We start from the raw sequence: 21,490 nt of genomic DNA, 5'->3' as shown, positions 1-21,490 counted from the left end.
CCTCATGTCTTTATGGTAATCATGTTATGCTTTTAGTGTTCTTTTTGCTCCATATATACGAAGTTCTTGGAATATTTATCCAAAATACAATAATTAAAAATGATAAATTAACACACAAAATTATATAGTAAGAAGGCTTAACCAAATAATTTTAGAATAATTATTCAAAATACAATAATTAAAAATTAGTCCCCACTGCGGATTCAAACCTACTTATCTTTTATAGCTTTTACTGTACATTCAAATTCAACAATAGCAGATACTAAGACAAACTCTCCATACACCCGTGGACAACCATGTGGTATGCCTTTTTCCTCCCCACATCGACACTCTTATGTGGGGTTACATTTTGATGCAACATACCAAAAATATTAAAAAATTCCCAACTTTAATTATGCTTGTTCATGAAGATGTATAGTATGATAACAGGATGATAACAGGATGATAACATGATCTGTTGCATGTGATAAGATGGTTATTGTATTACTTTTTGAGCTACGATAAGTAAATATAAGTGGTTGTTCAAAATAAAAGATAAGTATAAGCAATTTCAGAAATTATTTAATAGTAAAGATAGTATTATTATTTTGAGTGTTTTCAATTTATTTTCTCTGGTATTGTCCCATGTTTTAAAAATCGCTAGGCGCTAGTCGGACGGTCGAGATGGACCTAGCGATTAATCTATTAATCGGAGATTACACGGGAATTAATCGGAAACTAGTTTTAGGGCTTATATCTGATTCTATTAGATATATATGTCATATTTTGACAAAAATTACAGATAAGTTCGTTAGTGCAGTGGTGTATGTCGATTGAAAGCGTGTCCTGTGTCTTGGGTTCGAAACGTAGCCACAGTTTTTTAATCATTCATTTTTAATCGAGGGTAGAATAAGTATTTTATCTTCTTCTTCTTCCTTTGGACTGCGCAAACAACCCTAAAACACGAACTATCTTGATTTTTTTCGTTTTCTTAGTCAATTTTTGTTCGATTTCCAGTATATTTATACCCAAAATCTACAGATCTAATCATAAACTATCGATTTTTGACTGAATTTCTTTTTAAAAAGGTGAGTTTTTCACAGATCCGATTTTTTCGACCGAATATAGTGAAATCGCGGCGGCTGGGTGCCGCCGAGCGCTTTTCCGGCGATTACTTGGCCATGGATGCCGATTTTTAAAACAGAGGTATTGTCTATGTTATTGTATATGTTTATCAATTATCATATATATATATATATATATCAGTATATATATGGTATTTATAGAATGGATAGGTGTATAATGGATGGTGAAAAGAACAAAAGAGGAAAAAGGTGAATTTGTTAGCCCCAAATTCACGTTGCCTCCTCGTGGGCTTAAGGATTCCAAATCAATATATTGTGTCCTTATGGTACGATCTGTAGGCTGATAGCAACATGCCTTGATGTGATCACTAGCCGGCTTTTTCCATCGTCTCCATTATGTATTGTCTTCCTTGAGATAACCACTTACTTTGTACGTAAACACAATAGGTGATTAACTAAAAACATATATATATATATATATATATTATATGTTAAACCAAAAAAGATATGTGTTTATCAAATTTGTAATGATGTAAGTGTACACGATTATTCTAACAAACGATAAATTAGAAATCAATCGGAAAATGGTAATACATTGATTAGTAAACCAATAATAAAACAAAAAACGGTATAATACGTAACAAAATAGAGAGTTAATTTAAAAAAAAAAACCGAGCTACCAAGTGGACTTCTTTTGAAATGTATTTTGAAGCATTAAGAATTGTCATTGTATGTTGAGATTCAAAATTTATTTTGTGTGTCTTAATTTCTTTCTTTCAACAATATAAAGTTAATACAGAAAAAAAAATCCATAGTAAGGCAAAAAAAAGTTGAGCTTTTGGAAGAATATATAACGAATAATGATATTATTTTTAACCATAGTAAAACATCACAAAGACACAAAATTAAAAAGCAGAAAAATCAAAGATGCATGATAGAAACACTAACTCAACTTCTCCAAAACCATAACCATTTTGTGACGGAGATATTTATCAAGCACGCTTTCGAATAAAAAGTTCATAAGATGACAGCATGAAGAATCAAGATTCTTAAGCCATAGAAGAGAAAGAAGTGTTGGTAGTACGTAGAAGAGTCACGAAGAAAGAAAAAGGCCTTTGGGCATAACTGACTTAAGCCCAATTATAAATGGGTTTCGTTGGTTAAGTATTAGGCTAATACTATTACGTAAAGTAATATTGTCATTATAGTAGTTAAGTTTGTACTTTGCAGTTTGTAGTTTTGTACAAGAGGTAAAAAGAACATATGCTCCTTCTAAAAATCAACAAGTTCTTGTCAGCACAAATTGAACCCACGAAACTTATAACTTGTCAAAAACCTTGTTTAGCAAGATGTCTTTTCCGACCACAGCTCGTATAGATGGCAGAAGGATCCCGGAGCTGAGACGGCGGAGCAAAACGTGAAGCCACTTGAACCGCGAAACCCGTTTAGACTCCTCGTCCTGTGAAACAACCTGGTAAGCTTCATCGAGTGAAGGAAGTGGATCCCGTGACAGAAGAGAAGACTTCACAGCACCAAAAACACTCTCATAAAGCCCCATCAAAAACTGATGCAACCTATCTTCTTCTCTTTCTTTTGCAATCTCTTCATTTGTTTTAGTACGTTGAAAATCCGCAAGGCTCGTCCACAACTTTATAAGCTTCCCATAATATGCCTCAACCGTGAATCCACAATTCACCAACTCTGTCTTAAGACGTTGTACTCTTTGTCCATTCTTATAGTTGTCAATTGGGCGGTCCGTCCGTGGGCGAGCCCATGTCCACATCGTTATGGGCGGTCATTGATATGCTCAAATTAAACCCTAGAGCTACTCTCTCAAATTAAGAGGTCACTGTAGTACTTAGGGGTTGAATGCCACAAGGACTCAAGTCTAAACGATAAATTATAGAGTTTTATAATTAAGCTAAACAAGTTGATTTAAACTAAGAAAAACAATGCAAAATATTAAATAAAAGTGTTGTAAATTTAGAAGATCAAAAAGCTAGGTCCAGGAAATTTCTCAGAAAATACAAAATATTAAATCAATAAATTAATTAGGTTTCAAGCAATTAATTGGACATTTACGTTATTACAAATATAAATATTATACTATTATATTAATATGATGGGTATATTCGAGTACCCGTTCAGATTTGGGTTCAAATCAGGTTCGGATTTTTGGATTTAAAGATTTTAAACCGTTCGTATATTTTAAAAGTTTGGATAGAGATTTTTTGGATGGACAATTCTTGGGTTCACCCCTAGGGGTGAACCATTCTTATTCACCCCCTCTTGGTGGTGAAGGAAACAAATTATTGGAAAATGAATTATGTATATCAATTAATTTTATAATGATTCATTCTAATTAAACATTATATTATAGTTTTAAATTATAACATTTAAACTCAAATCAATCTTTTTATAAACCCAAATTAAAATACAATTTTCTAATTGTAAAATATAAACCCTAACCACTATTTTATAAACCCAAACCGACATATAATTTTGTTTAATTGTAAAATCTAAACCCTAACCACTCTTTTGTAAACCCAAACCGACATATAATTTTGTTTAATTGTAAAATCTAAACCCTAAACACTAACCACTCTTTTGTAAACCCAAACCGACATATAATTTCATTTAATTGTAAAATCTAAACCCTAAACTCTAACCACTCTTTTGTAAACCCAAACTGACACATAATTGTGTTTAATTGTAAAAACTAAACCCTAACCACTTTTTTGTAAACCCAAACCGACATATGATTTCGTTTAATTGTAAAATTTAAACTCTAATCATTATTTTATAAACCTAAACCAGCATAATTTCTTTAATAAAAAATCTACGGGATTGGTTTCCTTAACTTGTTTTGTTTTTTTATTTTAATTTTGATTTATTTTATAAATATGACATGACATGACGGTTTGTTATGTTTTAATTGGTTAATAAAGAGGGGATGAATGAGAGTGGTTCACCTCTATGGGTGAACCCAAGAATTTTTCTTTTTGGATCGGGTTCGAATTAGATATTTTGATTCAGATATTTTGCTCATACCTTCTGAACTAACCAAAACCGAAAGAGTACCGAAAAAGTCCAAACAATGATAAAATATACCCAAATAAAAAATTGATGTGACCTTTGTGCTTCAATAAGCTTCAGGCTGTGATTGAGAACTAGTAGGAGCGGATTTCAAAGCGTTTTTTTGTGAATAACGCTTTCATTACACCAATCATCAAACTTTTTACAATTTGCGTTTTTTTCAAAAAAAAAAGAAGAAGCAGATGTGGTTTTATCCAAGGGATAAAGCCTTGTACCGCTTTTCCAAACAGAAACACCATTTACCCAGCGGATTTTAAGAAAAAAACGCCAATGTATATACTTTTTAGATTTTTATTATAATAACTAGTTATCCTTTTATCTACATACACATATACACATGCAAATAACAAATAAAAAATAACTTCTCTATTTTCTCTCTCATTTTAGAATGTACTAAAAAACAAAATCATTCTAGTAATAAATAATAGTAATTTTAGTAGTATATATGCATACATAATCATTAATAAATCCAGTCTTTTTATCAACATAATAAATCCAGTTTTTTCTAATAACAATAAATTTCTTTTTGAAACTTTTAATATAATAACAATTTTTGAAATCAAAGTTTTTATTTATTAATACAAAAAACGAAAATATATAATTATACTAGTTTTTAATAAAATAATATGAATTCCGTACCGCAAATTGTTTTACCAATCAAACATTAATTTGTACCGCTTATTTTGGAGTAATCGTACTTGTCCCGCTATTACATTTATCCTGCACCTACCACAGTTGAACCGTACTGCAGTATGAAATTGTTTGTTCCACACTACTAAATCCGCGATTACCATTTGATCCTCGATAAGTTGGAATTTGAGGAGTAAAAGCCCTGCAAAACAAAGATTCCTACTGACTTTGTCATTCGGGAAATTGGCAAAGGAAAGACTTTACATTCAAAAAACATCTAAAACTAACAAAGATCGATTTAAGTCCAAACCGAGTACTCAAATTCCCAGACCTTCCCTAATTGAACCTCGTTTTAATTCTTAGTCAAACTATCATAAATTCATAAACACACAAAAAAGTGAGACCTATTTGCTTAGTTGTCAAAGTTTTTTTTTTTTTTTTTTTTTTTTGTCAACAAAAATACATTGATTAGATTAGACTTAGTTGTCAAAGTCCAAATCTTAACTTTTAAAATTTATCAAAAAAAAACCAGATTTATTCCCAAAACGGGCTGAGTCCTATTACACATGTCACCCTTCACAGATATTCTCCAAAACGGGCCAAATCCTAGTAAATTTGATTTTAATAAATTATAAAGAAACACTATATATATCCCCTCTCTTTATATGATTTTGTAAGTCTTCTTCCGTTTAGTTTTCTTCAATCTCTCGGCTCGTTTTCCTTCTTTTTTCCGTCTATGAGTTTGTAAGCCTAGGTTTCATCTTCTTCTCCTCTGAATCCTTCAATTTCTTGGGTCCTCCTTTTACAATCTATGAGTTTCTTCTAGTCTCTGTAAATATTTTTTGTGGTGTCGGATTCAAGGTTTTGATTGAGTGATGCGATCTATTGTTCTTATATCTTAAGTTTGATCATATGTTTGATGGTGTTTTTTGGTGAATGTGATTAGTGTATCTAATCTCTGTTTCAATTTTTGTCTACTTCTTTGTTTCGGTTTTGGTTCTTATCTTTTCAGAAACACAGTATATGATTGTATTGTCAAAATTGAAATTGAGGTTTTAAGGTTTATTGCAAAACATTGGTATCTCGACAATATATAAGTTTGGTTTTATGCCACTTAGGTTTAATGTCATTAAATAAAACCATTCTACATGATGTCTTTGTTGTTGTTGTTGGCATTGTTAAGGCTAGGGATTTGATTACTGGTTAATTTCAGTATTAGCAACTATGAAATTTAATTTGTTTGAGTATCGGATACTTGGATTAGAATTATCTCTTATTTTTGGATAATGACAAATTGAAATATATATATTTTTTTCTATGGTTTTCTTGCATGATATTGTCTTTTGTGTGTTTCTTAGTTGATAGATTTCTCTAATCCTTTTTTGTATACTTATTTTTAAAGGATCGTCTCAGGGGTTCTGGTCTGAAACACATACGTCTTATCCAGGAAACATTCGTCTCCGAGGCGCAAAACTTAATGGAGCAAAATACTAATTGTAAGCCTAATGAACTTGGTGGAGCCTCCGATGCAAATAATGCTAATGATTGGAGATCAGAGCCTCAATTACGGAAAGTGTGTCTTTCGAAGATGTACGCCTTCTATCTTGACAGATTTATAAAATTATTAATAGAGTTTTTGTTACATCTTGTTTATTTTGTTTGATCAATCGTTCCTATTTGATTATTGACATTCATTCATGCAAGAGAGTAAGGTTTATCTTAGTCATGCTTTTTGTGGTGATCTTGTTAGCTTTGCACATGATAACGATTATTTCATATACACCAGTTAACAATGTAACAGTTAAAACGTTAGATTGTTGTGCATAAAACTTTATTAAAATTCCTTTATGATGTGACAAAACTTAACTTCAACCTTTTGCTCGTTTCAAATTGTGCCATAATCTTTATACGTCATTATACTGGTGATATATTTTATATGTTTTTAGCTGATAAAAATTGAAGTTTTGACAAGTTGGTAATGTTTATGACTATTAGTCGAATTAGCCATTTAAAAATCATTCAAAATGTTACTGATCTTTGTTCTTACATATGTGTAGAGTTGATATTTTGATGGAATTTTTTCCTATGAGAGGTGACGTTAGCGACGTTGCTTCCAAAATTGAGGAGAATATTTATAACATTGCCGTAGATAAGGTGCTCCAAGATAAATGGTTCCCATCTATTACGTTCAGAAATCTGAATTTGAGATCTTATTCCTTTTTTTTTTTTTTGCTATGTCTCAGAGTGATTATATTCGGAAACTCAAAGAGAAGATGCATGCAATAAAAACGTTATAAAATGTGCAATCAGGTTCTTCTGCCAATGGAGCCAATACTCCAGCTCCAGGTCATAAGAATTTTACTTTGTGTTTTTGTTTTTCTCTATACTTAAGAGATGATTATCTTATTTATACAATTTAGTGCCTTGGAAACAAATAAATTACTTAGTATAGTTTTACTTCTATGCGTTTATCTGAATAGCAGCTCGAGTAGGTATGAATCAAGCGCAATCACTTCCGACCTCCTTGCCGTATACGCAAACTCCAACAAGCCAAAGAGGGTTACCGCAAAACACACCGAGCAATCTCAACGTTCCCGGGTCGTCTCGTTTGCCAACTCAGGCCCCTCTAACCGCTTCGATGGCCCAAAACGTAAACATTCACATAGGTGAAGGAGGTCAGGTAAATGTTGTTCCTGGTTCTCAAAGAGAGATGCAAGGAAGGCAACACCATCTTCCTCACCAACATCAACTGAATCAATACCTTCTGAAAGAAAAAACCTGCCATGGGAATTTGCGACCACCGCATATGCATCAACCGCAGCCTCATCTACAAAGTCTTTTAAAACAACCTATTCAGCAGTCCTTGTTTCAATCTTCTGGTCAACAAACTTCTATCCAACAAGACTCTCAATTACTGCCAGGACATCATTTTCCGACACAGCAAGTCCGTTCTAGTTCTCAACCGCAGATTGTTCTACTGTCCCAGGAACATAGTGAACTGATGAATGTTCCAAACACACATCAGAATCATCCAACATCACAACAAAATATCCAAGAGCAACAAGGAGCTTTTAGGGTATCATCGTCCCAAGAGAACAATGTCGCTAGCTCTCAAAAAAAGCCACCCCATAAAAATAATACCCTCCAAACTATGCCCCCACAACGCCTTAATAATGCTTCAGGCGTGCCCTCACAACGGCATCATCAATCTGGTAACTATAATGCGCCTGGATCAAGTTTGTTGGGTACTCATGGTCAAGAAGTTGGACAATCTCAACCTATGATGTCACAACAATACCAACCGCCATATCCGATGCATCAACAGCCTCAGAAAAGAAGCTCACAACAATATTTGGATTCTTCACAGAATTATACCCAAAGGTTTCAAGCATCAAGTTCCTTACACCAAACCCAAAAAATAGCAAACCAACAGAATCATCCACATCCATCGCAGAGAGCACCTTTGGCAAATCCATCTAGTATGTTTCCTTTATTAACAAATTTGTTGATATTGTTTTCTTTCGTTACTTATATATATCATTCACTATGATTTTAATAGCAAAAGAATTATTTTGTAGCATCTCAAGATTCAGTGAATGCCACTAGTGACTGGCAGGAGGAGACCTATCAGAAGGTATCATTGTTCGTCTTGTTCCTACATTTGTCATACTAAAACTATTACACCAAGCCATTTTATTCCAAACTTTTCATTATTTTGTTGATGAATTTTTTATATATATGTCTTGTAGATGATAGCTATGAAAGAGATGCATCTACCAATTTTGAGTAAAATACTCCATAGACTCAAGGAGAAATTATGGCAGGTACTTAAGTGATAAACTTAATTATTTTGTTTTCGGGACACGTATTCGATCTTATTTTTTTTGTCTTTTCTTAACTCTTGTTTAATTTATTTATTTTTTCAGATTGAAACTCTTCCGCCAGAAAATTTGGTATCCGAGCCAGTTGAAAAGCTAAAGGTGTTCAAATCGTCAGTTGAACAAGCTATGGTTTTCTTAAATGTTCAAAGGAGCAGTATAACAGAGAAGCACAAAGACAAGTTTGATCTGTACAAGGAACACATATTGAAGTTGACCAAGAATCACACCATGCTTCGGAGGCCAATGCAGCAACAACAAGGACATTTTCCACCTTCTCAGATCCATCAAACAACATTGCAACCCCAAAGTCCTCAAGTCCATATGTCACAGTCTCATGAAAAGGATCCAATGAAGTCACAGTTGATGTCAAGTAACCAAAATGGAGCCTCGTCTTCAGTATCTGGCCCTAGGTCGACATCACACACAGATTTATTGCAGACAAGGCCCAAGTTGGAACCAAGAGAAGAGAGAAACATGATGGCCTCCTCAGGAAATGTCATGTTACCTTCTCTTCAACAAAATCCTGCAAGTACTCTGCAGACCGTACACTCGAATATTACTTCGGCCCAGCCTAGTAGTATGTTTCAGCCAAAGCAGCAGAAACAATTCCATCATCGCCAGACACAACAGCCGCTATTTCATAGGCAGCAACAGCAACAACCGCAGCAAGAGAATCAACAACTTCAAACACATAATTCACATCAGATGACGAATGAGATGAATGATGTGAGGATGAGTCATGGGGTCAACATCAAAGCGCAGTTGCTTCATCAACACCTTTCATCGACTCAGCACCAACTTACAAATCCAGTGTCTTATGTTTCACCATCAGCTTCATCCCCTCAAATACAACACCACTCTTCTCCTCAGTTACTGGACCAACAGATTCTTCCCGCAACAGTTAATCAAACCGGAACCTCATTGATTTCTGGTTGCTCGCCTTTTGTTTCCCCATCTGTTGAGTCTCCAGTTTCACATGCTCAATCTCACGATTCTTCTGTCAAACTTGGCACACAAGCAACAACAGAGCGACCTATTGATCGACTAGTAAAAGCGGTGAGTGAAGAAATCATAAACTCTATAGCTTATTCAAGTTTAGTGTCTCCATCTTCGTTAGTTTAATAATCACCAACTGGTTAATATGTGTGTTGCATTTGTAGTTTCAATCAGCCTCACCAAGATCCTTGGAACAATCTGTAAGTGAGATTAGCTCGATCATTGGTATGGTCGACAGGATTGCAGGATCGTACCACCCCAGTGGAAGATCTCAAGCTGGTTTAGGCGAGGATTTAAGTTTTCAAACAAGAAACTTAACGACACACGAAGAAGAAAATCCAAATAAGAGATTGAAGCGCTTAATGAGCACACTACCTCGAGATATGGTATCACAAACTGATAGTTATAATCAGTTTAGTAGCCTTGAATCTGAAATTGATTCCACATCATCATCTTGCTCGAGAGATAACAAGAATGAGGTAAAAATATTTTAACCTAAATATTTCCTCTGTTTTATCGAACTATAGAAACAAATTAAGTCCATATTTATTTTTATTTTTTCTAATATTGCAGCCTGGTTGTGCCCTCTTGCAAGAAATCAGAGAAATAAATGGGAGACTTGTAGAGACAGTGGTAGAAATATGCGATGAAGATACTTGTGGAACAATCGTCACATGTTCTTATGCTCCTGTGGGTCTCAGTTCCACATTCAAAGATCATTACAAGTCAGGAAAAATCGTAAGTCTCTTGAAACTTAATTAGTCTCTTAATTACTAGTTTCCAATCTTTTTTTTTTTCTCTTGTTGCTCAGCTATTTATGTCTTAAAATGTTTCACGTACGCAGTCACAAATTCAACCTCTACGCTTGCTAGTTCCAGCGAACTACCCATACAATTCTCCGATACTTCTCGAGGACATCACCTTTGATACAAGGTAAGAAACAATTGTTGAAATATGTATAAGACATGTATGTTATCTTATAAATTTTTATCCCCTTGTTTCAGTTTACACAAATATGAGGATTTATCCGCAAGAACCAGATCGAGGTTCAATTTTTCAGTGAAGGAACTTTCAGAACCAATGTCTCTAAAAGAAATAGCTCAAAGGTGGAATGATTGTGCGAGAGCGACAATGGTTGAGTATGCTGAGCGGCATGGTGGAGGCACTTTCAGCTCCAAGTACGGTTCTTGGGAAAATGTTCTAAGAGCTTCATGAGGGACAAATGGTTCTTTTTTTGTGTTCTCACTCGCTCGCTCACCGTTCCGGAGAAGGTCTATAGACATACATGAAGCTTAGGTGAAACCTTTTTTTTTTTTGTAAGTGCATTATGTTTCTAAGTGAGTGGCTCTATGTTCAGATGTTCTCTTCTTGTACATATTTTAACAACACATTATTCTAAATTGTTCCATAACTGACACAAATCCTTTTTACATTCACCTAATATCTATTTTTAAATATATATTTTCTATTTTCTAATGCCAACCTTTTTCTTCTTTTTATGTTTTACATATTTGTATTTTCTTATCCAACTTATAAATAATTACTTATATCATTCCGAAGAACTATATTAAATTAAGACATAATCAATGAACATTTAAGTAAGATTGAATGGCTAAAACTTATAAAATTTATTATTATAATTTATATGATCGATGGTTCAGTATCCTTTGGCCTCTATATCGATAGAGGGAGGGTCTAGACCATGTAATAAGGGGGCCAACACTATGTTGGTAAAACTTCTAAAGTTTTCAAGAAGAGATCCTACTATATTTTACTACATATATAATTTTTACATTGATAAGAAACAATATAATTGTTTAACTGTTTTATTTATGTATTTGTATTTTCAAAGTGTCTCACTGTCGTAATAAACAATATATTTGTATACTTTCATTTCGAGTTTTTTTTTTAACGAGTTGAGTTTGGAAAATGCACAAGCACTTTGTATAGATACAAAAAGGCACCGTGCAAAATTGAAGTTAAAAAATACTTTTTTGATTACTATATCTCGGAACTAGTATGACAAACTGAACGCATGTTCAATTTTTAATTTAGAAAAAAAAATATATAAACCACTATATCTCGGTGGTAGCCAAGGATACGAGTACTTAACTACTGCGTCAAGCTCTCCTTCCTCCTCACCACTAATAATATATTCAGATGGAAGTGTTTTGGTTAAATTTACTTCCACCATAATCCTTGCCTCATCGAAACTCTCACAAGCTTCAGTTTTTGGATGGAGACGAATTGGCCTCCCCACTGCACTCGCCAAGAACTCCAAACCTTTCTCTGAAAACATTGATGGTGAAACATCCTTTAACGTAACCCACATTTGTATAGACTTCATTGCAGGTTGGCCAAGTCCGCTCACGTTTCATCATCCGCTCGGTAATTGCAGGTCTCTCGGTAGACAAGCCTAGTTCTCCGGTTAAAGATCAAGTTATGGACACTCTTTTGGACACTTGCTTACCAGTCGATATTGTTGATGAGGTATTTTCAGAGCCGGATGCAGTGGCATCTGCGATCCAGAGCACTCTCCAGCAGAACCCCAGTATTGGGGCATCTACTGTGAGTGTTGACCAGGAGGAGAAAACTGGTGAGGATCAGGGCTGGGTTACACCACCACACACCTCTCGTAGCCCGGGGAAACAGCAGAACCAGCTGCAGAATGGGGGGATTTCTATACTCTAGAATGCGTTCTCTGTCCTTAGTGGTCAGGACGATACATGGGAGAACTCTACTAATCACCAAGATCTTACTTCAGCGGTGGTTGGACCGATAGGTGGGATCTCTGGTGTAGTGTAGGCCTCTCAGAAACCGGTAGCAAAGATTGTGACTCAGCAGATCATTCCGCAGAGACAATCTTTGCCACGCGATTCAAAGACAGCTCATAAAGTGCTCTCAAATTCTTCTACTCAATCCTCTAGGATCCCCCCTAGAGATCAGAGTAAGAGAACTACCACTACAAATCATTAATGTCTGGATTCTGTTGGAATGTTCGGGGCTTAAAAATTAATAAAACATTCCATTATCCAGAAATGGATTGAAGATAAGAGGTTTCAGTTTGGTTGTTTGGTGGAGACAAGAGTAAGAGAGAGGAAAGTACCGAGGTTGTGTACTAAGTTGTTTAAAGATTGGTCTGTCTTGACCAACTATGAATATAATCGGAGAGGTCGGATTTGGGTGGTGTGGAGTAATAAAGTGAGGCTTACGCCTTTCTATAAGAGTGGTCAACTGGTCACCTGTTCAGTGAAACTTGAGGAGCTGGAGGATGAGTTTTTCTGCTCTTTTGTCTATGCGTCGAACTCTGCTCAGGAACGTACAAAACTATGGGAAGAGTTGCGAGATCATGCTGATTCACCTATCATCCGTAGTAAGCCATGGCTTATTTGTGGTGGTTTTAATGACATTTTGGACATTGAGGAACATTCTCGAGTAGCTGACAATCCTGTTCTCACTGCGGGAATGCAGGATTTCCAGCGAGTGGTCAACTATTGTTCTCTCTCGGATTTGCATTCTCATGGCCCGCTCTATACTTGGTCTAACAACAGAGAGGCTGATTTAATTTTGAAAAAACTGGATCGAGTGCTTGTGAATGATATTTGGTATGAGTCTTTTCCGCAGTTATATAACGTTTTTGAAGCCGGTGGGTGTTCTGATCATTTGCGGTGTAGGATACATCTGAATACTGCTGCGGGGGTCACCAATACGATTCGCAAGCCTTTTAAGTTTGTTCATGCTGTTGCTGACATGGAGGAATTTAAGCCACTGGTTGAAGGTTTCTGGAAGCAAACTGAGCCTGTTTTTATGTCTACCTCCTCCATGTTTCGTTTTACGAAAAAGTTAAAGGCTCTAAAACCTTTAATTCGAGGATTAGCTAAAGACAGGTTGGGAAATCTGGTCCGCAGAGCAAAAGAAGCATATGCTACGCTTTGTCAAAAGCAAGAGCTTAATAAAACAACCCCTTCGCCCCAAGCTATGCATGAGGAAACAAAGGCTTATATCAAGTGGGAGAAGATAGCGGTATTGGAGGAGAAGTTCTTGAAGCAAAAGTCCAATCTCCACTGGTTGCAGGTAGGAGGTCAAAACAACAAAACTTTTCACCGAGCTGTACTATCTACGATGGCTCAAAACTCCATTCGAGAGATACAACTGCCTGATGGGACGGTAACGTCACACAATGGGGAGATCAAAACAGAGGCAGAGAGATTCTTTCAAGAATTCCGTTGTTCTGTGGCTGACAAGGACAGGCTGGTTCGTCCTGTTTCTGCGGAGGAAATTAAACAAGTTTTGTTCTCCATGCCCAGAGATAAATCCCCGGGCCCGGATGGTTACACTGCTGAGTTCTATCGAGCTGCTTGGGAGTTCATAGGTGCAGAATTTGTTATAGCGGTTCAATCCTTCTTTGTTAAAGGATTTCTACCAAAAGGAGTAAATTCCACAATCTTGGCTCTTATTCCAAAGAAGTTGGAGGCTGTGGGGATGAAAGACTACAGACCGATTTCATGTTGTAATGTGATAAACAAAGTGATTTCCAAAATCATTGCTAACAGGCTCAAGCTGGTGCTTCCACAGTTTATTGCGGGTAATCAGTCCGCTTTTGTGCAAGATAGGCTACTAATCGAAAATTTGCTCTTGGCAACAGAGTTGGTAAAAGGATACCATAAAGACTCTGTTTCAAGTCGGTGTGCTATCAAAATCGATATATCAAAAGCTTTTGACTCTGTTCAATGGTCTTTTGTTGAAAAGGTCTTGTTAGCGCTGGGGTTTCCTGCGGAATTTATTCACTGGATCATGCTTTGTATCACTACAGCTTCGTTTTTGGTTCAGGTTAATGGGGAATTGGTTGGTTTCTTTGGCAGTTCTCGTGGCCTGAGGCAAGGTTGCTCTCTCTCGCCCTATCTGTTTGTTATAACCATGGACGTGTTATCTAAGATGCTTGACAGAGCTGCTGGAGCACGTAAATTTGCTTATCACCCACAGTGTAAGTCCATTGGCTTAACTCATCTTAGTTTTGCTGATGATTTGATGGTTCTCTCTGATGGGAAGATACGGTTTATTGAGGGCATACTTGAGGTTTTTGATCATTTTGCCAAACGCTCAGGCCTCCGGATTAGTATGGAGAAATCTATTGTCTATCTAGCGGGTGTTACGACTTCCTCTCGCCAGGAGATTGAGGCTCGTTTTCAGTTTGGAGTTGGTCAGCTTCCTATTCGCTATCTTGGTCTCCCGCTGGTTACTAAGAGACTTTCTTCGACTGACTACAATCTGTTACTAGAACATCTTAAGAAGAAAATCGGTTCATGGACAGCTCGGTTCCTCTCCTATGTTGGTCGTCTAAACTTGATAAGTTCTGTTTTAAGGAGCATTTGCAACTTTTGGCTTGTCGCCTTCAGACTTCCTTGAGAGTGTATTCGAGAGATTGATAAGATTTGTTCTGCTTTTCTCTGGTTTGGTCCTGCTTTAGCTTCGCATAAAGCAAAAATTTCTTGGGGGAGGTCTGCAAGCCGAAGATAGAAGGAGGTTTAGGTCTCAGATCGCTAAAAGAAGCAAATGATGTTTGTTGCCTGAAGTTGATTTGGCGGCTCCTGTCTCAGAGGCAATCTTTGTGGGTTAAGTGGTGTCGGGTCTTTCTGTTGCGTAAGGAAACGTTTTGGTCAATTAAAGAGACATCTCATCTGGGATCCTGGATGTGGAGGAAACTACTAAAATATCGAGATATTGCCAAAGATTTTTATAGAGTTGATGTGCATGATGGAACTCAAACCTCTATCTGGTTTGACAACTGGTCTTCCTTGGGGCCTCTGATTGAGGTCACGGGGGAACGAGGATATATTGACCTGGGGTTAAGTAAGTATATGTCAGTTGCAGAGGCATGGGAACGTAGGCCTCGACGGCATCGGTCTGCAGATTTGAACTCCATTAAAGAAATTTTGGCTTCTAAGCTGCGATCACATACGAATGCAGAGGATACGACATTATGGAAAGGGAAAACTGACGTATATCGTTCACACTTCTCTACCAAGGATACTTGGAACCATGTTCGATCCATATCACCTTCGGTTTCTTGGCACAATGGGGTTTGGTTTGCCCACGCAACGCCAAAGTACTCTTTTTGTGTCTGGCTGGCGACAAGGAACATGCTTTCAACGGGGGACAGAATGCTTCTTTGGAACAGGGGTCTGGCCACGACATGTGTTTTCTGCAATCATACTCTTGAAACTCGGGACCACCTTCGTTTCACCTGCAGTTTTACATCTGGTATATGGGCTAATGTTGCCAAGAAGATTTTTGCGGCGAGGTTCTCTTTGGACTGGCAAACGTTGATCACAGCAATATCGAGCTCTTGGAAAGATCGAGTGGAGAGCTTTGTTGTCCGCTATGTCTTCCAAGCCACGGTACATGCTCTATGGCGTGAGCGAAACAGAAGACGCCATGGAGAACCTATCACCACTGCGGAGCAATTGATCAAATCTATTGATGGACAAGTGAGGGACCGGATTCTCTCAATAACCAAGAGTGGTGATCAACGCTACGATGCTGCTCTGCAGTTTTGGCTAACATCTCGATATTAATTCCATACAATCTAAGCATGTAGTCCACAATTTATTTGGTTTTCTCTGTTTAACCCACATGTTACACTAATTGTACAAACGTTATTTTTTCTTTGAATCAAATTTAACATTTTATTCAAAAAAATATATATATATATATATAAACAAGGATCCGAAAATTATCACGATACATATCAAACCATTTCCAAGAACAGTTCAATTTTGTTTAATTGTTAACAATAAGAAATAACACGAAGGTAATTGAACTTTAATTGTCCTCATCAGAGAAGAAACGGTTGAGAGAAGGCATAACTTGAGGTGGGCGGGTCCTCAGATACTTGCGAAGATTGTGTTGTGCATATTTTTCTCCTTCGTCTTCATTTTCTAGAATTCCCATTTTTCTATGAGCTTTATTTATTCTGTCATTTTTTATCAAAAAAAAACATTAGTACGTTAAAATATTGATTAAAAGTCTGTTAAAATAGTTATATAAGGCTATTAAAGTCTGTTAAAATAGTCTTAAATAACATAAAAATATTGATTAAAAGTCTGTTAAATTAGTTATATAAGGCTACTGTCGTGCACTAATAATAAGTACGTAGCTCAGTTGATTAACAAAAATAGTTTATTGTGAGACAAAAAAAAAAATGTTTATCCATTTTAGACCGTTGAATCAACTCTTTTGAATGACTATGTTAATTACGAATCTTTATAACATGCGTTAGGTTTTACCCTTTTTAAAAATATCAAGCAAAAGATATATTCATTTACATTAAAAAATAATAATATTCATTTAACAAAAATAATAATGGTATAATTGGAATCGATTTGATGACGACTAACCTGCAGTCAGGGTTAAACAATGCGTTTCTTGTGAGTTGAAACACAACCATAGATGTCACAAATCCCATCGCTCCAAGAAGAGGGTAAACCTATTTTGGTTTTTTTTTTTGGATTTCAGTTAAGATAAAAATTAATATAACCTTTAGTGTCAAACCAGAAATAAATATTTCATTTTTATTATTTTAAACAAGAATATTTATAAAATATCATGTCCCAAAAGGTTGTAAAAATTGGATTTTTATCTTTTTTTCCAGAAGTATATCAGGGGATGCTGTTTTTTTTTTTAATTCAGTTTTTGGATTTGGTTTTTAGTTTTTAAATCCTAATTGGTATAGAAATAATTTTTTGATATATATCTTTCAAAATTTATACAACATTGAAGACCTAAATAACAGACAAAAATATTAAAACCTTTTAGTTAAACTTAAAAAAAAAAAAAAAAAAAAAACAATGGACAGAACAATCGGACTTAGTAGGCTAGTACTACTAAGAGGGACCTAACTATTTATGTCTACTTGTTGACACGAATCATATATTTTCCTTACCTCAGGTCTCACCCAACGTCCCATTTCAGCTGATCCTTTCTTCTCTGTTGATAATAATCAATATGAACTTGTTTTACTGTCAACTTTGTGGAATTTTTTTCTTAATATATAGTTTGGTTATGTGTAGATGGTGGTATATATAGTGTAGAAGAGATTTGACATGCTATTAGAGAAGTCCATGCCCTCATAATTGAAATGTCAAAACCCACGGACTTGTTCCTGTGGGCTGATCATATTGCTAATTAGGCTTATTGGTTTAATTTCTAATATCAATTCTTGGTATGAAGTAATTTTTATTTGAATTTAGTATGAAGTACTATATAGTATTTGCTATTTTATAAGTGAAGCATATTTAATAAAAACACGTTGCACAATATTCTCTTCTTGTGCTTAGCTTGTTTAAATTAGAAGTAATAAATCTACCCAAAAAAAAAACAGATATATAAAACGTAAATTATATAGAAGACAACATATTTAGGTTTGAAGGAATGTTTTTAAAACCGGACCGGTAACTGAACCGGAAATTTTCTGGGTCATGAGTCAATATGGTTCGACCGGAGTTAACCGGGTTCAATTGATTTTGATAATATTTTTATAAATAATAGGTAAGAATATGTTTTCTATTTTTTTTCAATGATTACAACTATGATATAATTGGTTACACTAAATAAAATATTTCAATAATCGTAATATTCTTTTTTAAAGTAATAAACTCAAAGTGTAACAAACTAACCATTACCAATAAAATATTTTTTTCCATTACGTACACTAGGAAAAAAATGAACACCAAATTGATTACCAAAACATGCACTGATCAAACTTCTTTTATTATAAAAATAATTGGTTTCAATAAAGTTACCTTGATTTTAAAGATTTGTGGTGTGAGTTGCAGAGAATTCAAACTAGAAGAAAAAAAAACTAGTATGAAAAGCAATGTTTTTAAAACTGGATCGGTAACTGAACCGGAAATCTTCTGGGTCATGAGTCAATATGGTTCGACCGGGTTCAATTGATTTTGATGATATTTTTATAAATAATATGTAAGAATATGTTTTCTATTTTTTTTAATGATTACAACTATGATATAATTGGTTACACCAAATAAAATATTTCAATAATCATAATGTTCTTTTTTAAAGTAATAAACTCAAAGTGTAACAAACTAACCATTACCAATAAAATATTTTTTTCTATTACGTACACTAAGAAAAAAATAAACACCAAATTGATTACCAAAACATGCACTGATCAAACATCTTTTATTATAAAAATAATTGGTTTCAATAAAGTTACCTTGATTTTAAAGATTTGTGGTGTGAGTTGTAGAGAATTCAAACTAGAAGGAAAAAAAAACTAGTATGAAAAGTAAAAAGTTCAATTACGGAAATTTTTATTTTAAGAAACCCTACTACTGGTAAGAATAAAACTAGAAAGGTAATTAATTGCACTCGTTTTTACAAAAAAAAAGTTAAAACTCGGTTTTATCCGGTTCAATGGTTCACCGGTTTTTGGGTTTTTGACAGGTTGATATAGTTTTTTTACCGGTTCAATTTTCTTTGGGTTTTGATATTAACCCAACCCGGGTATGCTGCCGGTTCGCGGGTTAACGTGGTTCGACTGCCGGTCCGGTCCGATTTTGAAAACACTCGTTTGAAGATAATTAGAAAAACTAGTGAGATAATCTAAGCTTACTGAAAATATAATTGAACCTTATACTGTATGTTTTACGGCAACTATACATGTTGGTTTGCTTTCAAAATTGTGATATTTTACCACTATCGCAAATCTGTGGGTGGTTAAGCCTTGTCAAAATTTCTTAGCTCTTCCTTTTCTCTTGTTTGACCGTTCATTTTATTCTAAATTTGACTAGGTCAATAATCTTTCCAAAGTGTTGAGATGATATCAGCATAGACTAAAAAATAATAATTGGGGTTTCTCGGGTTAAGGACGTAAATTCGCTTTAATAGAACCAATATGATACTAGTTCGGAGCTGTTTTTCATATACATATACTTCCTCGGTTTCAAAACCTATTTTTAACTAAAAACACGTACATTAACAAAGATTTATTTTTAAAAAGTTTAACCAATCGAAAACAATAATACATAATATAAAATATTAAATTAATTTAAAAATTACATCAAAACTTGAAATATTCTATATTATGAACAAAAAATATTTTCTAAAACATCTGATATTATGAAATGGAGAGAGTATAAAATAAATAAAAAATTAAGTATGCATCTCTAATATTTGCCTGTTAGAGTTTAAATGGTAACAACAATGGAAACAAATAAATTTATCTATTGATTAAACTATTTTTTATTTACTATTCATCAGATATAATTTGTGTTGTAGTGGTATAGTTCAAAAAAAATAAAACGGCAGCAGACCAATTCTATACTAAAATGCTTTTACATATAAATAAAATTGGTATGTGGAATCATCAGTCTTATTTTAAGACGGGCAAAATCGTTGACCTCAGTGACAAAAGTAGTGAAGGATCACGGGTGTTATATGACATCCACGAAATTATAAATTTTACCTCAGCTTTTATTAAAATAATTAATTGACATATGTCTAAGCAACCTGTTAACATCCCTATGAAAATTCTGTTGACACCCTTCAAATAAATATAGCCCGCCACACCTCTTTGGTTCTTTCAAATTTCTTTTTCTATTAAGTTTTTTTTATAAGATATAAATATATGATCAGTGGGTTTTTTTTGACAAACTGTTAGGCTTAACCTTGCAATCAACAGGTTCCTGAGATGCAAAACAAACAAGTAAACAACCAAAACAAGTCAATATTCAGAATGAGAAGTGGAATAGAACTTAATCTTGTAAAACTTGAAATCTTAAATGTAGCAAAATGAATCCCAAATGGCAACAGCGCCAAATTGATACTAGAATTTTTGTGTGTCTATCCTAGCAGGTTCAATTAACCTTATGCAGTTGTAGTACTTAAGGTGTCAATCCAGTTGGGAAACTTTACTATCACTCAAGATGCAATCAAGGAATCACAAGTTAAGCCAATATAAAAGAGTGTTTGTCTAACAATCCAAGAATGATGACAATACAAAACGGAAATGTGTTCTAGAATTAGAAATGCGAATGTATGACAGGAAGCGAAAATGAATGAAAACAGAAAACGAGTCTAAGCATGAACTAAAAGGCAAGACACAAAACAGTCTCATGAATGTAATAAATATTAGGAAGAAAGAGGTCCTAAGGATGAGAGTAATTGATGTCGGTGTAGTCTCCTAGTCTACAAAGTGTTTAACATGCCACAAGCAATCTATCCCTAGACAACGAACAACATCTCAACTTAGCTAATCCAATCTCTTGGTAAAAGCTACTCAAACTCAACCATTTCCATACCCAGCTCTCGCTAGAGAAACATGGTTGAGCAGGTGATATGCTCAAATTAACCCTAGAGCTACTCTCTCAAACAAGAGATCAATGTAGTACTTAGGGGTCGAATCCACAGAGACTTAAGATCAAACACAATGGATTATAGAGTTTTTGTAATTACGCTAAACAATTTAAGTTGTATTAAAAACTAAAGAAGACAATGCAAAATATTAAATCAAGGTATTGTGAAATCAGGAAATCAAAAGGTTAAGCCTAGGGAATTTCTCAGGTAATTATGAAGTATTAAATCAATAGATTAATTAGGGTTAATGCAATAAAAATCAGATCTAGAACTCTAAACTTTTTGGTAAAATAATTCAGTTCTCACTGCAATTATTATCTAAATTTAAAACCAGAAAATCCAAATCTCTTTGTAAAATTCTAATTTAAAAATCAGCTTTAAAAATAGGTTTAGATAAGTTCACAAAATCACTAATCCAAATCTCTTTGTAAAAAGTAATTTTGTTCT

The 21,490-nt window shown here is 34.7% G+C and overlaps 3 protein-coding genes across 3 annotated transcripts; 1 reads left to right on the top strand and 2 right to left on the bottom strand.

Annotated features, from left to right (window-relative positions):
• Positions 1-2,382: 2,382 nt before the first annotated feature.
• On the bottom strand, positions 2,383-2,847 carry LOC147942363 (uncharacterized). The gene has a single exon (XM_087456026.1). It carries the CDS (start codon positions 2,845-2,847, stop codon positions 2,383-2,385), a length of 465 nt encoding a protein of 154 aa, XP_087312152.1.
• A 3,959-nt stretch (positions 2,848-6,806) lies between these two features.
• Positions 6,807-11,146, top strand: LOC104698770 (putative mediator of RNA polymerase II transcription subunit 15c). Its single transcript, XM_087454072.1, has 10 exons — positions 6,807-6,944; positions 7,034-7,136; positions 7,274-8,269; positions 8,369-8,424; positions 8,540-8,614; positions 8,717-9,727; positions 9,832-10,146; positions 10,241-10,405; positions 10,512-10,600; positions 10,672-11,146. Exons 3-10 carry the CDS (start codon positions 7,285-7,287, stop codon positions 10,880-10,882), a joined length of 2,907 nt encoding a protein of 968 aa, XP_087310198.1. The 5' UTR covers positions 6,807-6,944; positions 7,034-7,136; positions 7,274-7,284; the 3' UTR covers positions 10,883-11,146.
• A 5,180-nt stretch (positions 11,147-16,326) lies between these two features.
• Positions 16,327-17,727, bottom strand: LOC104790592 (uncharacterized). The gene is made up of 3 exons (XM_010516368.2): positions 17,610-17,727; positions 17,065-17,153; positions 16,327-16,640 (listed from the first exon to the last, which is right to left on the bottom strand). Exons 1-3 carry the CDS (start codon positions 17,631-17,633, stop codon positions 16,490-16,492), a joined length of 264 nt encoding a protein of 87 aa, XP_010514670.1. The 5' UTR covers positions 17,634-17,727; the 3' UTR covers positions 16,327-16,489.
• Positions 17,728-21,490: the final 3,763 nt, after the last annotated feature.

The sequence above is a fragment of the Camelina sativa genome, chromosome 6 (genome assembly GCF_030686135.1).
Source record: "Camelina sativa cultivar CO46 ecotype springtype chromosome 6, ASM3068613v1".
Classification (NCBI taxonomy): Eukaryota; Viridiplantae; Streptophyta; class Magnoliopsida; order Brassicales; family Brassicaceae; genus Camelina; species Camelina sativa.
This window is presented reverse-complemented; position numbering and strand designations above follow the sequence as displayed.

Excerpts from the sequence above, each read along its gene's own strand:
- LOC147942363 (XM_087456026.1), bottom strand. The coding sequence starts at position 2,847 with ATGTGGACATGGGCTCGCCCACGGACGGACCGCCCAATTGACAACTAT.
- LOC104790592 (XM_010516368.2), bottom strand. The coding sequence starts at position 17,633 with ATGGGACGTTGGGTGAGACCTGAG. Across the intron at positions 17,154-17,609 it reads GACGTTGGGTGAGACCTGAG|GTTTACCCTCTTCTTGGAGC; the intron begins GTAAGGAAAATA and ends AAACCAAAATAG. Across the intron at positions 16,641-17,064 it reads TTGTTTAACCCTGACTGCAG|AATAAATAAAGCTCATAGAA; the intron begins GTTAGTCGTCAT and ends AAAAAATGACAG.
- LOC104698770 (XM_087454072.1), top strand. The coding sequence starts at position 7,285 with ATGAATCAAGCGCAATCACTTCCGACCTCCTTGCCGTATACGCAAACT. Across the intron at positions 8,270-8,368 it reads ACCTTTGGCAAATCCATCTA|CATCTCAAGATTCAGTGAAT; the intron begins GTATGTTTCCTT and ends ATTATTTTGTAG. Across the intron at positions 10,406-10,511 it reads ATTACAAGTCAGGAAAAATC|TCACAAATTCAACCTCTACG; the intron begins GTAAGTCTCTTG and ends TCACGTACGCAG.